Source organism: Oncorhynchus mykiss, chromosome 26 (genome assembly GCF_013265735.2).
Source record: "Oncorhynchus mykiss isolate Arlee chromosome 26, USDA_OmykA_1.1, whole genome shotgun sequence".
Taxonomy (NCBI): Eukaryota; Metazoa; Chordata; class Actinopteri; order Salmoniformes; family Salmonidae; genus Oncorhynchus; species Oncorhynchus mykiss.
Window position 1 is genome coordinate 47867376 of NC_048590.1, and position 18690 is coordinate 47886065.

General features: G+C 42.3%; 1 protein-coding gene across 3 annotated transcripts; it reads left to right on the forward strand.

Moving 5' to 3' along the window:
* Positions 1–6800: 6800 nt before the first annotated feature.
* On the forward strand, positions 6801–17788 carry LOC110504596 (CMP-N-acetylneuraminate-beta-galactosamide-alpha-2,3-sialyltransferase 1). Of its 3 annotated transcripts, XR_005039788.1 has the most exons (7): positions 6801–7238; positions 10338–10531; positions 14569–14751; positions 14996–15041; positions 15613–15732; positions 16545–17214; positions 17524–17788. XR_005039788.1 is itself a non-coding variant. In XM_036963842.1 (6 exons), exons 1-6 carry the CDS (start codon positions 6975–6977, stop codon positions 16716–16718), a joined length of 981 nt encoding a protein of 326 aa, XP_036819737.1. In that variant the 5' UTR covers positions 6801–6974; the 3' UTR covers positions 16719–17788. The 3 variants fall into 3 exon arrangements, 2 of the variants coding, with proteins under 2 accessions (XP_036819737.1, XP_036819738.1); XM_036963842.1 differs by having other exon boundaries at positions 16545–17788; XM_036963843.1 differs by lacking the exon at positions 6801–7238 and adding an exon at positions 9934–10169 and having other exon boundaries at positions 16545–17788.
* Positions 17789–18690: the final 902 nt, after the last annotated feature.

Genomic DNA, 18690 nt, shown 5'->3' on the forward strand with positions numbered 1-18690 from the left:
CATTTTATGTCATGGACAAAGGAACCCAAAGGGTGTGATGATATTAATGAACAAAAATGTCGATTTGAATGTGCAAATAGTCAGAAATGAATCGCAAGGAAGGTGGATCCTTTGAATATGAAAGTGGACGAAAAAGAGATTTGGCTCATTAATCTAGATGGTCCAAATCAGGATGATCCACACTTCTTCAAAAACATTTATACCAATTTTTTGAATTTACAGGCAACAAATGATCTAATCATTATGGTAGGAGACTATAACACAGTATTTAGTACCTCAATGGACCGTAAAGGTAATCACTCTACAAACTATCATCACCGTGCTTATGGAGGAGTGTTCCTGTGGCGGGATTAGAGCAGCGGAAATTTAGAGCGCCACCTATAGTTTTTGATAAAACTCAAACTTTCATTAAAACACACATGCAAGGTACTGAATTAAAGCTACACTCGTTGTGAATCTAGCCACCAAGTCAGATTTGTAAAATGCTTTTCGGCGAAAGCATGAGAAGCTATTATCTGATAGCATGCACCCCCCAGAATAGCAGACCGTCACCTAAACAACAGATTTTGCGGTAGCCGGCGCTACCCAAAACGCAGAAATAAAATATAAAACATTCATTACCTTTGACGAGCTTCTTTGTTGGCACTCCTATATGTCCCATAAACATCACAATTGGGTCTTTTCCCCGATTAAATCCGTTATTGTATACCCAAAATGTCATTTGCTGAAGGCCAGTCTGATCCTGGAAAATGCCCCTTTACAAGACGCAACGTCACTTTTTAAAATTACAAAAGTTGCCTATAAACTTTTACAAATCACTTCAAACTACTTTTCTAAACCAACTTTAGGTATTAATAAACGTTAATAATCTATAAAATTGATCACGGGGCGATCTGTATTCGATAGCAGCAAGTCTGGAAATCTTCGTCCATGTTTTCAATTTCACAACATCCTGTGGTGCGCCTCAAGACAGGAAGGGCCTATTTGTGATCTAACCAAGGATAAAGCGGACATGAAATGCCAGTACTGGCGACATCGTGTGGAAGCTGTAGGCGTTTACAGGGAAACCTCATTTATTTTCTGTCGCCTTAGACAATACATTGAATGGCGGACTAATATTTTTTTTGTGTTTTTGGTAAACTGTTTTACCTGGGATTTTTACTCCTAAACACGTTCTGTTATAGCCACAGACCCGATTTAACCAGTTTTAGAGACTTCAGAATGTTTTCTATACACACATACTTATCATATGCATATACTATATTCCTGGCATGAGTAGCAGGACTTTGAAATGTTGCACGATTTTTAACAAAAAGCTGCGAAAATTCGCATCATCCCTAACAGGTTTTAAGGAAATTACAAATATTATGGACACATTAGAAATAGTGGATATTTGGAGACTAAAAAAACCCAGACCTAGTCAGATATGCATGGAGGAGACTTAATCAAGCTAGTCGTCTTGACTACTTTCTTGTCTCTTTCTCTCTTGCATCAAAGGTTAAAAAAGTTTTAATAGGAGACAGAATGCGATCGGATCTTCACATCAAATGTTATTTATATAGCCCTTCGTACATCAGCTGATATCTCAAAGTGCTGTACAGAAACTCAGCCTAAAACCCCAAACAGCAAGCAATGCAGGTTTAGAAGCACGGTGGCTAGGAAAAACTCCCTAGAAAGGCCAAAACCTCGGAAGAAACCTAGAGAGGAACCAGGCTATGTGGGGTGGCCGGTCCTCTTCTGGCTGTGCCAGGTGGAGATTATAACAGAACATGGCCAAGATGTTCAAATGTTCATAAATGACCAGCATGGTCAAATAATAATAATCACAGTAGTTGTCGAGGGTGCAGCAAGTCAGCACCTCAGGAGTAAATGTCAATTTGCTTTTCATAGCCGATCATTAAGAGTATCTCTACCACTCCTGCTGTCTCTAGAGAGTTGAAAAGAGCAGGTCTGGGACAGGTAGCATGTCCGGTGAACAGGTCAGGATTCCATAGCCGCAGGCAGAACAGTTGAAACTGGAGCAGCAGCACGGCCAGGTGGACTGGGGACAGCTACGAGTCATCATGCCAGGTAGTCCTGAGGCATGGTCCTGGGGCGCAGGTCCTCTGAGAGAGAGAAAGAAAGAGAGAATTAGAGAGAGCATACTTAAATTCACACAGGACACCGGATAAGACAAGAGAAGTACTCCAGATATAACAAACTGACCCTAGCCCCCCGACACATAAACTACTGCAGCATAAATACTGGAGGCTGAGACAGGAGGTGTCAGGAGACACTGTGGCCCCATCCGATGATACCCCTGGACAGAGCCAAACAGGAAGGATAAACCCCACCCACTTTGCCAAAGCACAGCCCCCACACCACTAGAGGGATATCTTCAACCACCAACTTACCATCCTGAGACAAGGCCGAGTATAGCCCACAAAGATCTTCGCCATGGCACAACCCAAAGGGGGGCGCCAACCCCCAGAATTAAAAGGGTTTTACCAGGTACTGTTCATCCTGATCAGACAGAGAGGTCGGCGGCGAGGGAGATAATATACAACAACTACTAGAAACAATAGAACATCATGAAACATACAAGAGCCAGGAATGGTATTTATAGCAGATTTTGAAAAGGCATTTGATAAAGACTGGATTTTATTTATAAATGCCTGGATTTTTCAATTTCGGTAATTCTCTTATAAAATGGGTAGAAATAATATATAGCAACCCCAGGTGTAAAATAAACCTCTCTCTAAAAGCTTCACTCATTCAAAGGTTTTATTTGAACCCTAAATGGTTCTCAGGTAGATTACTAAGAAAAGCTCATTCATTGTTTATTTTTTTTCTTTTTGCCTTTGTGCAGATTGCCATGTCTCATTTTTGATTAATTGAAAATTATACTTTTTTCAAAGTAACTATTTTTCAAACCAGCATTGCAGAGCTGGCTACAATTTCAATTTCATCCCCCTGACAAGACATGACAAATATTACAACAAATATTATGGCTGAACTCAAATGTGCTTGTTGATAAAATACCTGTATTTATGGGAAAGATGTTTGAAAAGGGTATTTTTTTTCTTAAATTATATTGTAAATTGGAATGGTAGAGTTCTGACCTTCATGGAGTTATCAGAATTATACGGAAAGGTCTGCTCATTCCAAGAGTACAACCAATTGATTACACCATCGCCCCAAAAACGGAGGAGGCGGGTGGCAGCGGGAGGAGGTCGGGAACTGGTCTGTCTACCCAATATAAAGGATCAAAACTAGTGGAGGAATAAAAATAGCATAAATGGGAAAGTATACCAGTTTCATTTGAGGACCGGGATGTTGACAACCGTGCCATTCAGATTGCAAAATAGTTGGGAAGAGATTTTTGATGTACCGATTCCATGGTACAGGGTGTATGAGTTGATGTATAAAACAACAAGATTTAAGACTTAATGCTTTTCAGCTAAAATTATTGTATAGAATTCTTGCTACCAACAAAATGTTGAATATTTGGGGCATAAAATCATCGAAGCTCTGCAGATTTTGTTGTGAGGATACAGAATCAATAGACCATTAATTTTGATATTGCCCTCAGTGTAACGGGTTTCTTCCTCCTCCGAGGAGTAAGAGAGGTCGGACCAATGTGCAGCGTGGTAAGTGTCCATTTTAACATAGAAAACTGAACACTACCAAAAAATAACACTGTGAATGCCCAAACAAAAATCAACACAGTCCCATGTGGTAGAGACACAGGAAACAATCACCCACAACTCAAAGGTGAAACCAGGCTACCTAAGTATGGTTCTCAATCAGGGACAACGATTGACAGCTGCCTCTGATTGAGAGCCATACCAGGCCAAACCCAGAAATCCCAAATTATAGAAAAAGGAACATAGACAACCCACCCAACTCACGCCCTGACCATACTGAAACAAATACATAATAAAATAACTAAGGTCAGAACGTGACACTCAGGTAGCCTGTTTCTGGTCTCAGGTTCAGGAATGGCTTGAAAATGCATAGCATTGATCTAAAATTGACCCTAGAAATTGTACTGTTAGGAGATCTGGAGAGACCGGGTGAGTCAATTTCTAATATACTAATACTCTTAGTAAAAGTATTTATCTTCAACTCGCCATCTGTGGATTCGATTAGATAGGTTGAAATTGTATGTTAAACATCACAGCATAGTTGAAATACATGTGTTGGGTAGAAACCCGAAGTGGGTGGTCAGCAGAGATGGAGACAAGAGGGAGTGGAGTTGCTGTGTGAGAGATAGAATGATGGTCAAAGATAACAGTAAAAAAAGACAAGAGGGAGTGGAGTTGCTGTGTGAGAGATAGAGTGATGGTCAAAGATAACAGTAAAAAAAGACAAGAGGGAGTGGAGTTGCTGTGTGAGAGATAGAATGATGGTCAAAGATAACAGTAAAAAAAGACAAGAGGGAGTGGAGTTGCTGTGTGAGAGATAGAGTGATGGTCAAAGATAACAGTAAAAAAAGACAAGAGGGAGTGGAGTTGCTGTGTGAGAGATAGAATGATGGTCAAAGATAACAGTAAAAATTAAATAAAAAGTCTAAATTAAACATAATAAAAAGTAAATTTGAATGACACTTAGTGGCAGTGTTTTTACAACTAATGCCGGTTTGCCTGAAGCTGATGCCGTGCAGGTGTTTGTACACACAAAAACACACACATACATGTAATAGTGCCAGACATGCACACAAACATGAGGGACAGCTATTGGGGAACTGTGGGGGGATCTTGGAGGGTTCGGGTTCACGTTTCTTGGCCTGGTGGTAGATCGGTCAACATGTCCTTGAGCAGGGCATTGACCCTGGATGCTTCTGTGTGTCACTCTGAATGGGAATCTGTTGGATGACTGGTAGGATGTAGTTATTGAGCAGCGTCATTGACCCTGGATGCTTCTGTGTGTCACTCTGAATGGGAATCTGTTGGATGACTGGTAGGATGTAGTTATTGAGCAGCGTCATTGACCCTGGATGCTTCTGTGTGTCACTCTGAATGGGAATCTGTTGGATGACTGGTAGGATGTAGTTATTGAGCAGCGTCATTGACCCTGGATGCTTCTGTGTGTCTCTCTGAATGGGAATCTGTTGGATGACTGGTAGGATGTAGTTATTGAGCGGCTTCATTGCAAGTATATTGTATGTTTCGAGTATTCAATAAAGAAAAATATATATATATAAAAAATATATAAAAAAGAGTGAGTAAGGATAGCAGTAGCACAGCAGTTGATTGAAAGTATTTTTATGATGTGATGGTCATATTGGAGAAATGGTAAGCCAAGTCTTAGCAGAAAAGAGGAGAGGGAGAAGAAGCATTGGGAGACTGCCATCAAGCTGAAGAAATGTAGGCAAACCAGTCAGGCTGTGTTTTAACAACAATGTGTGGGCTTATTGTTCCATGACAAGAGACGTCACAGCAGCTGCTACACAATAGTTGATTCATGAAGAGGATGTGTCAGGGGGAAGTTCATATTAAAGCATCCTGGTAGAGTCATCATCCGTTTGGTGGGCCACCATAGAGATGGATTGAGATCTCTACCTGATAGTGGTATTGTAGGTGTCATCATCCGTTTTTCTGTTTCTCCGTTTTTCACAATTCCTGACATTTAACCTTAGCAAAAAATCCCTGTTTTAGGTCAGTTAGGATCACCACTTTATTTTAAGAATGTGAAATGTCAGAATAATTGTAGAGAGAATGATTTATTTCAGCGTTTACTTCTTTCATCACATTCCCAGTGGGTCAGAAGTTTACATACACTCAATTAGTATTTGGTAGCATTGCCTTTAAATGGTTTAACTTGGGTCAAATGTTTCGGGTAACCTTCCACAAGCTTCCCACAATAAGTTGGGTGAATTTTGGCCCATTCCTCCTGACAGAGCTGGTCTAACTGAGTCAGGTTTGTAGGCCTCCTTGCTCACAAACACTTTTTCAGTTCTGCCCAAAACTTTTCTATAGAATTGAGGTCAGGGAAGTATGCTTGGGGCCATTGTCCATTTGGAAGACCCATTTGCAACCAAGCTTTAACTTCCTGACTGATGTCTTGAGATGTTGCTTCAATATATCTACATAATTATCTTCCTCATGATGCTATTTTTTTGTGTGAAGTGCACCAGTCCCTCCTGCTTCATGGTTGGGATGGTGTTCTTCGGCTTGCAAGCCTCCGCTTTTTCCTCCAAACATAGCGATGGTCATTATGGCCAAACAGTTCTATTTTTGTTTCATCAGACCAGAGGACATTTCTCCAAAAAGTACGATCTTTGTCCCCGTGTGCAGAAGCAAACCGTAGTCTGGCTTTTTTTATGGCCGTTCTGGAGCAGTGTCTTCTTCCTTGCTGAGCAGATTTTCAGGTTGTCAATGTGAGTGGTTAAAGTAGTAGAGGTATACCAGTACAAAGGGATGGGCCAAAAAGTGATATAAGTTTCAGTAAGATTAGATTTGTATAATTTATAGCAAGTCGCAGAAAATTGAGGTTGTGGTGGCAGCTGTAAAGAGGTATTTGGGTGTGCGAGGCTTGACATCAGAAGAGTTACAGGGTGTGTTAAGTGGTGATGTCCCATACCTTTCAGGATGATGGCATGAGGTAGGAATAAATAAATGTAATGGAGTAGGGTGGTATTAATTTTATAATATTATAATAATTTATAATATATCATTTTGAAATTAGTGAGTGTAGTGTTAGATGGTATGGTATTTATTTAGGACATTTGTATTTTTCAAGCAAGGGAGTTGTACTCCAGTCTAGTAGGTGGCGCTAATGCAACAAATTGGATGCCAACCGCCGTTAAACCTGATAGAAGAAGAATCAAACGATTTTTCTTTCCAAGTTCGCAGTCGTCTTGAAAGCTTGGAAGTCCGAGAGTTCCGACTTCCCAGATCCTTGATGGTTTGAAACCAGCATTATTAGGGGTGTTTTCACATATTCATTATTGATCTCTTCACCGGTGGTGAGGATTCTATACCACCTACGAAATGATTAGGAGCTTCAGGATTAGAAAATGCCTTCTAACCACTGTTCTAATATGCATCACTACCATCATTGTGTTTTATTCTGGACGGCAATCTTCCAATTCATTTGTGGTTTTTATAAGAAATGCCCTTCGGCCGCTGGACGGAATCTTCTCTCCACCGCCGGACAACGACCCATGGTTTCAGAAGCGCTTCATCAGATCTATCAAACCATTTCTGACGAGAGAGAACAATAAACTATCCGATGATACCAGAACGTGGTGGCGGGTAGGCTAAATATATATTTTGATTAATATATATATTTTTAAATATGTCTTAACTAATGTAACAGGCAGAGAGACCTTATAGTCCGAAATCCAGCGCACTATCGACTGTGCCCCAAAAAGAATGCTCGAGCGGCAGAGTCGATATCCTTGTTTATCCACCCAGGGTCGTTACACTACTCCCTCCTTTCAAAGAGCGCGTCTTCGTGCTAGCTTGCGACTCAACGTCTTCTAGGAACGCACTCACTGGCCAAGCACACGCACTGTCGTGGATGCAAGGTCCGATCACTTCTGACACCAGGGTAATGAAACAGGCAGGGAGCAGGCCTCGAACCCTCGACCTTCTAGCCCGAAGTCCATCCAGCGCGCTATCGAATGTGCCCCAAAAAGCATGCTCGAGCGGCAGAGTCGATATCCGGGCTTATAAATCCATTTTCGTAACAAAACAAAAAGCTATGACAAACATTGGATAAATAAAAGCATTTCCAGCGCAAGTCCAACACGTTCTCATTCAGTAATAGGCCTATAATTAATTAAAGTTATAGCCTATACACCGACCCTAGCAACAAATAGGAAAAGTAACACGATCCCACCAGAATGGCGTGTGGCGGGTAAATGATTGCTTATTCAATACTTTATTGCACTAACTTCCCCCATCTCTAAAGAACAACTCCACTGAGCGCAGACATCATTTAAACCTTTTTCGTTTTGATTAACATTTCGGTTGAGCTGTCAACTAACGTGAAATCAACAAAACATTATACCATGTCATTGGATTTAGATTAAACGTTGGGTGAAGACGCAATTCCCTCACATTGATTTTATGCAAGTCCGATCAATTTTCCAGTTTGATGCAAGGTCATAGACCTATGATGTGGAAACATTTATTCAACTAGTTTTTGCCCATGAGACTGATCATCTGTCACAGTAGCCTCCAATATAGATTGGCCCAGTGGTCACCAACCTTTTGAGACAAGATCAGAGTCAAAATGCATGCCGAGATCTACCGCTCTGATTTTTATTAACATGATTTAAATGTAAGCCTATGCAACAATAACCAATTAAAAACAGTACTGTGGCAATGAGGTTTGTGCAGTAAACTATAGGCCCAATACATTATCACCGCATACTGGCTTTGCTTGAATTTACCTGCCAATGAATGCATTGTTGTTCGGGACATTTAAAAAATAAATGATTTCAAAATTTGAGGTGGACGATATGATCACACCGGTAATAGATCTATTGTTGTATTACTTGAGGCACAGCTGAGTGAGCATGCATTTTAAATAATTAGCTTTTCATTTTACTGGGCTGATGGTGCCTACATCTGATGGTCGGTCTCAGCGGAGGGAGAGCGCAGCAGACTGAGGGTCCGTCACTCAACATCCCTCCGTTCTCTCTTTCTTCCACTGACACTAGACCAAAAAGAGACACCGTGTTACAGCTGATGGCGAAACCTGAGTCGCACCGCATTATTTCTGCCTCATGCACAAATTCATGTTGTTCCTCTAATGAACAGAGAAAGTGAAATATTCATTGATATTAAAAAAAGACCCAACTTGCTAAAAATACAACGCAAGCCTATAGATGCACTTCATACTCAATCATTACTGCTGCACTGCTTGATGTAGCGTTGGTGATAAAGTGTTGAATACAAAGTGTTGACAGTGCTGAGTAAGAACTTAAACATGAACTCACTCATAAAACACCAGCTCTTTGCTGTATTCGTTGAGTGTCAATCTAGTCATGGTTTTGAAATATCACAGTATCAATTTTGCCGTAGCTTTCTTTTATGCCTGCTACGTTACTGCAGACTCGTTAATTTGAGCAATCTGATTCACCAGCATAGGCATAGTGCACTGAATTTCCTCTCCAGGCCCACGGGGGAGGCAGTTTGTACCTTCAGCACGTGACATGGTAACAGTTTGCCTACCCGGGGCGCAGAGGGAAGCTAAATTGGCTGCACCTAACAACAACAGCCCGACACGAATAATAAAAAATAAAAAAATAGGAACACAAGGCTTTATCGTTGGGTATTTTACAGAAATGTTTGGAGATCGACCGGTTGGTGACCACTGGATTAGCCATTAACGTTGGTCAATGAATGTCCCAAACGCTCACTACAACTATACATTGAAATGTCCAAACATGTTCATTATTTTCTAAAGTTAAGTATCTTGTTAATACTGTTGCATGTTTTTTTTATCTTGTTGTTTATAAGTTTAATTCAGAATGAACTTTTATTGGTTGGGTTTAGGCTGTGAATGAGTGAGCCCTTCACTACAAGGACATTGTTTTAATGTATTGCTAATCTACCGGATAAAACAAGTTGGATGCAGAAATCCTTTCATTTGAACCATTTGTCATTCCAGTCAATACTATAGAGACAATGTAAATTGTGTCTCTTCCCTGTTAATTGGTTGTGATTTCTGATTGGCTGGTTAATTGAACACTTGGGATCCCTCTGACCTAATTATTGAATGAACTGGTGTGTCATTGTTTAGAGATCCTTGTGGGTGTAAGGTAGCTGTTTAGACAGGCAGCCCACTTTTTTTTATATACTTTTTGTGTTGCACTAATTAGTCTTTTGACCAATCAGATTAGCTCAGGAAAAGATCTGTTATTGGTCACACTACACAGTGGAACAAAGGTCAGAATTTGGTTGCCTGTGTGACTGCAGCTGGTGAACCACAGTTTTAGCTGTCAGTTTAGCTTGTTTGCTTCTGTTTTTAAGCCTCTAAGTGATGTAGCAAGGCCAGCTCTTTCACACGCTGCAATACATGGGTTGTCACTGACAACGCTTATATTGTAGTCAACAATAACCTGTTTTTCTGGACAGAGACCATGTACAATCCAAACATAAGTCTCAGAATACTCAGAAATGATGCATTGCAGCAGATTTAACAGCTCAGTTCCATCTGCAGTCGCTGGGCAGGTCAACATGAAATCATTATATACAAATCACACAATATACATAATCAGATTTGACTGGTTTGGGCTGACGTTATGATTGTCATCTGAGTTGTGCTGCTTGTCCATTGTGTATTTATTGGTGTTTCATGTGTTGGCTGGCGCAATCAAATAAGTACCATCTTATCACCAGGAAATCCAGAATGACAGTAGCACAGCCAAATTCAGCGACGTGGTGGAGAAGTTGTTCCAGGTCATCCCTGATGCTGACCTACACATGGACACGGGCCATGAGCGCCATGGAAGCTGTGCTGTGGTGGGGAACTCTGGGAACCTCAAGGGTTCCTACTACGGAGCCCTCATAGACTCCAGTGACGTCGTCATAAGGTAGGCCAACAGAGGGTGTTGACCGAGGGCGCACTTGTCACAAAGCCTGTTTGGGCACGCAAGCTCCGTACAGGGCAGACTGGGGGAGGGGGGGGGGGGCAACCGGGCGCACGCAAGCTCCGTACAGGGCATACCAGGGGTCAGGGTGGCGAACTTGAAGATGTCACAACTTGGGGGGCAGTGGGTTCAGAACAACAAAGACAAACTGTATACAAAACAATTATAATTATACCACTGCCAAGTGGGAGGGCAAAGAGACAGGTGCTCAGGCGCAGGTAGAACCCAGTCTGTGCACGTCTGCCATCCAGGTCAGTAGAAGGGATCAGCCAATTTAATTGAGAGTTATGTCCCAATTATCCCCACCAGCTCACTGTGCACCTGTTCACTTTCCATCATTGGTTTGAAAAGAAATGACTAAATACACTGCATTCGGAAAGGATTCAGACCCCTTCCCTTTTTCCACATTTTGTTACGTTACAACCTTATTCTAAAATTGATTAAATAAAAAATCATCCTCAATCTACACACAATACTCCATAATGACAAAGTGGAAAGAGGTTTTCAATTTTTTTTGCAAATTCATATCAAATTTCCATAAGGATTCAGACCCTATGCTATGAAACTCAGAAATTGAGCTGCATCCTGTTTCCATTTATTTTTTTATTTTTTATTTTATTTAACCAGGTAGGCAAGTTGAGAACAAGTTCTCATTTACAACTGCGACCTGGCCAAGATAAAGCAAAGCAGTGCGACACAAACAACAACACAGGGTTACACATGGAATACACAAACACAGTCAATAACACAATAGAAAAAAAGTCTCTACAGTGTGTGCAAATGAGGTAAGGCAATAAATGGGCCATAGTGGCAAAATAATTACAATATAGCAATTAAACACTGGAGTAATAGATATGCAGAAGATGAGTGTGCAAGTAGAGATGCTGGGGTGCAAAGGAGCAAAAAAATAAATGCAGTATGGGGATGAGGTAGTTGGATGGGCTATTTGCAGATGGGCTATGTGCAGTGATCTGTGAGTTGCTCTGACAGCCGGTGCTTAAAGTTAGTGAGGGAGATATGAGTCTTCAGCTCCAGTGATTAAAAAAAAAACAATTGCTTTGGGGGTGACCAGTGAAATATACGTGCTGGAGCGCATGCTGCTATGGTGACCAGAACCGTGACCTCCACATCATTCTTAAATGGAAGAAGTTTGGAACCACCAAGACTGTTCCTAGAGCTGGCTGCCCGGCCAAACTGAGGAATCGGGGGAGAAGGGTCTTGGTCAGGGAGGTGACCAAGAACCTGATGTTAACTGACAGAGCTCCAGAGTTCCTCTGAGGAGAAGGGAGAACCTTCCAGAAGGACAAAGATCTCTGCAGAACCACACCAATCAGACCTTTATGGTAGTGGCCAGACGGAAGCCACTCCTCAGTGAAAGGCACATGACACCCTGCTTGGGAGTTTGCCAAAAGGCACCTAAAGGACTCCGACCATGAGACACAAGATTCTCTGATTTGATTAAACTCTTTGTCCTGAATACCAAACGTCACGCGTGGAGGAAACCTGGCACCATCCCACGGTAAAGCGTGGTGGAAGTATGCTGTGGGGATGTTATTCAGTGGCAGGGACTTGGAGACTAGTCTGGGATTGAGGGAAATATGAACAGAGCAAAGTACAGAGAGATCCTTGATGAAAACCAGCTCCAGAGCGCTTAGGACCTCAGACTGGGGTGACGGTTCACCTTCCAACAGGACAACGACCCTAAGCACACTGCCAAGACAACGCAGGAGTGGCTTCGGTACAAGTCATTGAGTGGCACAGCCAGAGCCCGGACTTGAACCTGATCAAACATGTCTGGAGAAACCTGAAAATTAGCTGTGCAGCAACACTCCCCAACCAACCTGACAGAGGTTGAAAGGATCTGCAGCGACAAATGGGGAATAACTCCCCAAATACAGGTGTGCCAAGCTTGTAGTTATACCCATAAAACTGGAGGCTGTAATCTCTGCCAAAGGTGCTTCAACAACGTACTGAGTGTATAGTCCAAATACCTATGTAATTGTTTTTTTTTTATATATAAATTTGCAACAATTTTAAACCTGCTTTTGCTTTGTCATTATTGGGAATTGTGTGTAGATTTGAGGGGGGTGGGGTGCGACGAATTAATCAATTTTAGAATAAGGCTGTAACGTAACAAAATGTGGGAATAGTCAAGGGGTCTGAATACTTTCTGTAGGCACTGTAAGATGTGGTGGAACTCCCACTAGTTAGCCCATGCCTCCACCAATCCAACGCTTTTAGATTTGTGGGAAGTAGTGAAGGAGGTCACGCTCCAGTAGAAAATAACAAACCTTCCATAGCTGCACGTGACCGTAAATAACCGACCTTGCCTTTATGCCTGTACAGACAGCACACTCCAGGTAGTCCAGTAGAAAATAACCAACCTTCCATAGCTGCACGTGACCGTAAATAACCGACCTTGGCTTTATGCCTGTACAGACGGCACACTCCAGGTAGTCCAGTAGAAAAGAACCAACCTTCCATAGCTGACCTTGTCTTTATGCCTGTACAGACAGCACACTCCAGGTAGTCCAGTAGAAAAGAACCAACCTTCCATAGCTGACCTTGTCTTTATGCCTGTACAGACAGCACACTCCAGGTAGTCCAGTAGAAAAGAACCAACCTTCCATAACCAACCTTGGCTTTATGCCTGTACAGATGGCACACTCCAGGTAGTCCAGTAGAAAAGAACCAACCTTCCATAGCTGACCTTGTCTTTATGCCTGTACAGACGGCACACTCCAGGTAGTCCAGTAGAAAAGAACAAACCTTCCATAGCTGACCTTGTCTTTATGCCTGTACAGACGGCACACTCCAGGTAGTCCAGTAGAAAAGAACCAACCTTCCATAGCTGACCTTGTCTTTATGCCTGTACAGACAGCACACTCCAGGTAGTCCAGTAGAAAAGAACCAACCTTCCATAGCTGACCTTGTCTTTATGCCTGTACAGACGGCACACTCCAGGTAGTCCAGTAGAAAATAACCAACCTTCCATAGCTGACCTTGTCTTTATGCCTGTACAGACAGCACACTCCAGGTAGTCCAGTAGAAAAGAACCAACCTTCCATAGCTGACCTTGTCTTTATGCCTGTACATACAGCACACTCCAGGTAGTCCAGTAGAAAAGAACCAACCTTCCATAGCTGACCTTATCTTTATGCCTGTACAGACGGCACACTCCAGGTAGTCCAGTAGAAAAGAACCAACCTTCCATAGCTGACCTTGTCTTTATGCCTGTACAGACAGCACACTCCAGGTAGCAGCAGGCACCATTCCAGTTTGTTTACTGACTGCCAATCAACTTGTAGAAGCTGAAAATAAGAAATCAACTACTTTAAAGAAAGATAGTGCTGCCCGTGCCGTCGCTGTGTTTTGAATGGCGCTACCTGTGCCGTCGCTGTGTTTTGAATGGCGCTACCCGTACTGTCGCTGTGTTTTGAATGGCGCTACCTGTGCCGTCGCTGTGTTTTGAATGGCGCTACCTGTGCCATCGCTGTGTTTTGAATGGTGCTACCCGTACTGTCGCTGTGTTTTGAATGGCGCTACCTGTGCCATCGCTGTGTTTTGAATGGTGCTACCCGTGCCGTCGCTGTGTTTTGAATGGTGCTACCCGTGCCATCGCTGTGTTTTGAATGGCGCTACCTGTGCCATCGCTGTGTTTTGAATGGTGCTACCCGTGCCATCGCTGTGTTTTGAATGGCGCTACCTGTGCCATCGCTGTGTTTTGAATGGTGCTACCCGTGCTGTCGCTGTGTTTTGAATGGCGCTACCTGTGCCATCGCTGTGTTTTGAATGGTGCTACCCGTGCCGTCGCTGTGTTTTGAATGGCGCTACCTGTGCCGTCGCTGTGTTTTGAATGGTGCTACCCGTGCCGTCGCTGTGTTTTGAATGGCGCTACCTGTGTCGTCGCTGTGTTGAACGAAGAGCTTTGAAATATTGCAGTCATTGTATGGATTCCTGCTATTTACTGTGCTATCTAGAATGAACAAGGCTCCTACCTCTGGCTATGAGGAGGATGTTGGGACACGGACCACGTATCACGTCATGTACCCAGAGAGTGCAATAGATCTGGACAAAGCCACTAGGTTCCTGTTGATCCCTTTCAAGACTCTGGACCTTCAGTGGCTACCAGGCGCCATGACCACTGGGTCTAACATCACTTTGTGAGTAACAACTTATCATGGACTCTTCTGATTTAGTTAAGTGTTCATCAACACCGGTCCTACAGTCCCTGGACAAGAACACCTGATTCAACTCATTGAAGGCTTGATGATTAGTTGACAAGTTGAATCAGGTGTGTTTGTCCAGGGCTACTGGAGTTGGGGAAACCTTCTTACAACATGCATTTTCCCAAGGTAACATAGCTAGCACCTCCTAGATGAAATGAAGTCTTCTTTTATTCAACAGGTCATATTTACCACTTAGACAGAAGATAAAGGCCAACAAAGATTTGGTGAGTCACCTTGTTAATTTATTGGGGTTATTATTCATCTACACAGTCAATATCTAATGCATGATCTTTTATATTGTCTCTTAGACAGTAGGTCTGCTTGTCGTTGAGGATGTGTGTAATGGGCAGAGCCATGTTTAGATATACATTTTAAAACAAACAACTAAATATATGGTTAGGTGGTTTCCTAACAAAGGAGGCGTTGATGTCAAATGTATTTTTAATTTATTTAGTAATTTAGCACACTCTTTTCCAGAGCAACTTAGTGAGTGCATACATTTTCATAGTGATCCACTATGGGAATTGAACCCACAACCCCGGTGTTGCAAGCGCCATGCTCTACCAACTGAGCTACATTGGCATTATTATTTGCCTAGGGGTGAATGTGTCATTATGAGTCAGAGCTTGAGACGGCATCGGAATGGGAGTGTACGAACTGCATCATGGCATCCCATCTCTGACACTATCAATCTAACAAAGTGACTTCTCACATTTGATGCATCACAATAGAAATTCCTCTTTTTCTATTTAAATCAGGTTGATAGACATGTAATGTGCAGTATATTTCATGCAGGTATTGGTTCTGAATCCTGTGTTCATGAAATATGTTCATGAAACCTGGCTTGACTATCAGGGCAAATACCCCTCTACTGGATTCATGGCTTTGATATTATCCCTACACATCTGTGACAAGGTAAGACCTATAGAGATCTACAGACACAACAACACCTCATGGCACAACGCGGAAGAGACTCACGCAAAAGCACAGTAGTGGATTTTATATTGTACATTTGTACTATTAGTGTTTTGTGTTGAATTATATTTTATTTATGATGTAGGCTTTTGCGACATGATTGTTTGGACCCCAGGAGGAGTAGCTCATGCCCTGACAGGAACTAATGTGGATCCTAATAAATACTAAATATCAACATGTTCTGTTAAGAATGTGGATGGGCATGTACTTCCTCAGCAAGACACACTGTATACTAGGGAAAGGGGAATACCCAGTCAGTTGTCCAACTGAAATGTGTCTTTCGCTTTTATCCTAACCCCTCTGAATCAGAGAGATAGAGGTGTGGGGGGGCTGCCTTAATCGTCATCCACGTCTTCGGCACCCGGGGAACAGTGGGTTAACTGCCTTGTTCAGGGGCAGAGTGACAGATTTTTTTCCTTGTCAGCTCAGGGATTCGTTCCTGGAACCTTCCGGTTACTGGCCCAATGCTTCGGTTACTGGCCCAATGCTCCGGTTACTGTCCCAATGCACTAGGCTACCTGCCGCCCCACTACACACTGTATTGTGATGCACACTGTGTACTACACACGATTGCAGTGCAGGAAACCAACCCTGACACCTAATGGATTGGCATAGTTTTGACAATCTGTGGTATCGTCACATATTACTGGCCCAAATCATGTAGGCTGCATACACAATATATCCCATCGCCATAAATAAAACCTTTTGCTTAACATTATGAAACTAACTCTAAACATGTTTTTCCATTGCAGGTGAATGTGTATGGATTTGGGAAAGACAAAGCTGGGAACTGGCACCACTACTGGGAAACCTTAGTGGATAAAAATCTCCAAACTGGAATACACGATGGAAACTACGAGTACAACGTCACCATGAGGCTCTCGGAAATACACAAACTACAGCTATTTAAGGGATTTAGTTTATAATTCATAATGTCCCTTACAGCTGTATATACACTATAAAGAGCTTTTTATTAAAGCGGATTAATCAAATAGGTGTTAGCCTGTTGTCTACATTGCACAGGGTTTACATACTCAAATACCTTCTCCTTTTATCTGCACTACCGTTTTTGGTTTTGTGTGAACTTGAACAATTTGGGGCCAAATTTATGAACTTTGGCTTAGAACATGGTTTAACCATTGGTCTAAAATGGCTAGCTACTAGCTTTTCTCATAGGCCAACCTGGTGAAATTAGCCACGATGCTGAGGACGGTCAGCAGATAATTGTATCCAGTAACAAATTCCGTCTCGGCCAGTTTAAAATTGGCATGACCCAATGCTTTTTTTTCACTAATGCATCCTTAACAGAAGTCCACCGGCACGTTCTGATACTCAAATTAACTGCATCACATGAAAGAATCTGTCTGGACGATTACCTCAGTGTAAGATGCCTAGTTCCTGACAATATTCACCACCTGTGATGTAAGTATGAATCTCCCGTGTTATCATTTCTGTTTCAACATGTGAATTTACATTCATTGTGGTATTGTTAAGGAAACTACAGCCATCACCTTAAAAATGAAGCCTAAGAATGAATTTCATAAAGCGCTAGGCCTACGACTTCAGCCTTCACCTACACTGCTACTAGGGCCTAATAATATCTCAGCATATGAGGCTGCATGGATGTGTACACTAGCCTACAAGTACGTTAGAGCTACAATGTTTTTATAATCCTTATCTAGCTGATCTATCCTACCTTGTTTAACAGTGTAAATTGACTCGTCTGGCTAGGTTCACCAAGTGTCCAGTAAAGTGAAGCTACACCAGAAATCCGCTGAGGTGAAGCCTAGCCTCCTCATGGCTTCACTACTTATGAAACCCATTCAGTAAGCGACTGACTGCTCTCCTATTCTCTAACACATGCTATTGACTGACTGGCTTAGCCTATATAGACATTCAGATCGACAATAGAGCCATCTTCATTGTCGTGGATGTGATATTTGCCGGGCTAGCTTATATCAACACGATAGCCTATTGTCGGTTTAAATAGCTATTTAAAGCAAAATGAGGTCCAAAATGGTGTTGATATAGGCAAGCCTAGCCTCCCATAGGTTGAATGTTACACGTATTCACATCAGATAGTGTCCTCCTAGCTATAACCTATTGCATATGGGACTTTAGTTTAGCCTGCATTTCAAATATTTATTAGGCCTACACTAATTCTAGTTCTATTGTGAATCGAAGAGGAGGAACCACGTAGTAAAGGAGCTTGGAGTCACTCCGACTGAAAGGCTATCGGATGGGCCCAAAAAAAATCTTACACATATTAGTCACTACAATGAATATAGGTGAAATGACATCATGTGTACATTTAATTGTATAAGGTTTTTAAATGCATTTTGATCATTGGCTACTTTGTCACATTTGCTCTATTTCCCTCGAGGATCAGCAGTGAAGGGTTTGCTCCTTAAAAATAATATTGCCCCAAATGGGACTCAAACTCAAATTCACAACCACTATTTCTTTTTTTTTTACCTGTATTTAACTAGGCAAGTCGGTTAAGAAGAAATTCTTATTTACAATGACGGCCTAGGAACAGTGAGTTAACTGCCTTGTTCAGGGGCAGAAGGACAGATTTTTACCTTGTCAGCTCTGGAATTTGATCTGGCGGTTACTATCGGTTACTAGTCCAACGCTCTAACCACGAGGCTACCTGCTGGTTACTAGTCCAACGCTCTAACCACGAGGCTACCTGCTGGTTACTAGTCCAACGCTCTAACCACGAGGCTACCTGCTGGTTACTAGTCCAACTCTCTAACCACGAGGCTACCTGCTGGTTACTAGTCCAACGCTCTAACCACGAGGCTACCTGCTGGTTACTAGTCCAACGCTCTAACCACGAGGCTACCTGCTGGTTACTAGTCCAACGCTCTAACCACGAGGCTACCTGCTGGTTAC

Excerpts from the sequence above, each read along its gene's own strand:
- LOC110504596 (XM_036963842.1), top strand. The coding sequence starts at position 6,975 with ATGATTAGGAGCTTCAGGATTAGAAAATGCCTTCTAACCACTGTTCTA. Across the intron at positions 7,239-10,337 it reads ATACCAGAACGTGGTGGCGG|GAAATCCAGAATGACAGTAG; the intron begins GTAGGCTAAATA and ends TCTTATCACCAG. Across the intron at positions 15,042-15,612 it reads TAAAGGCCAACAAAGATTTG|GTATTGGTTCTGAATCCTGT; the intron begins GTGAGTCACCTT and ends TATTTCATGCAG.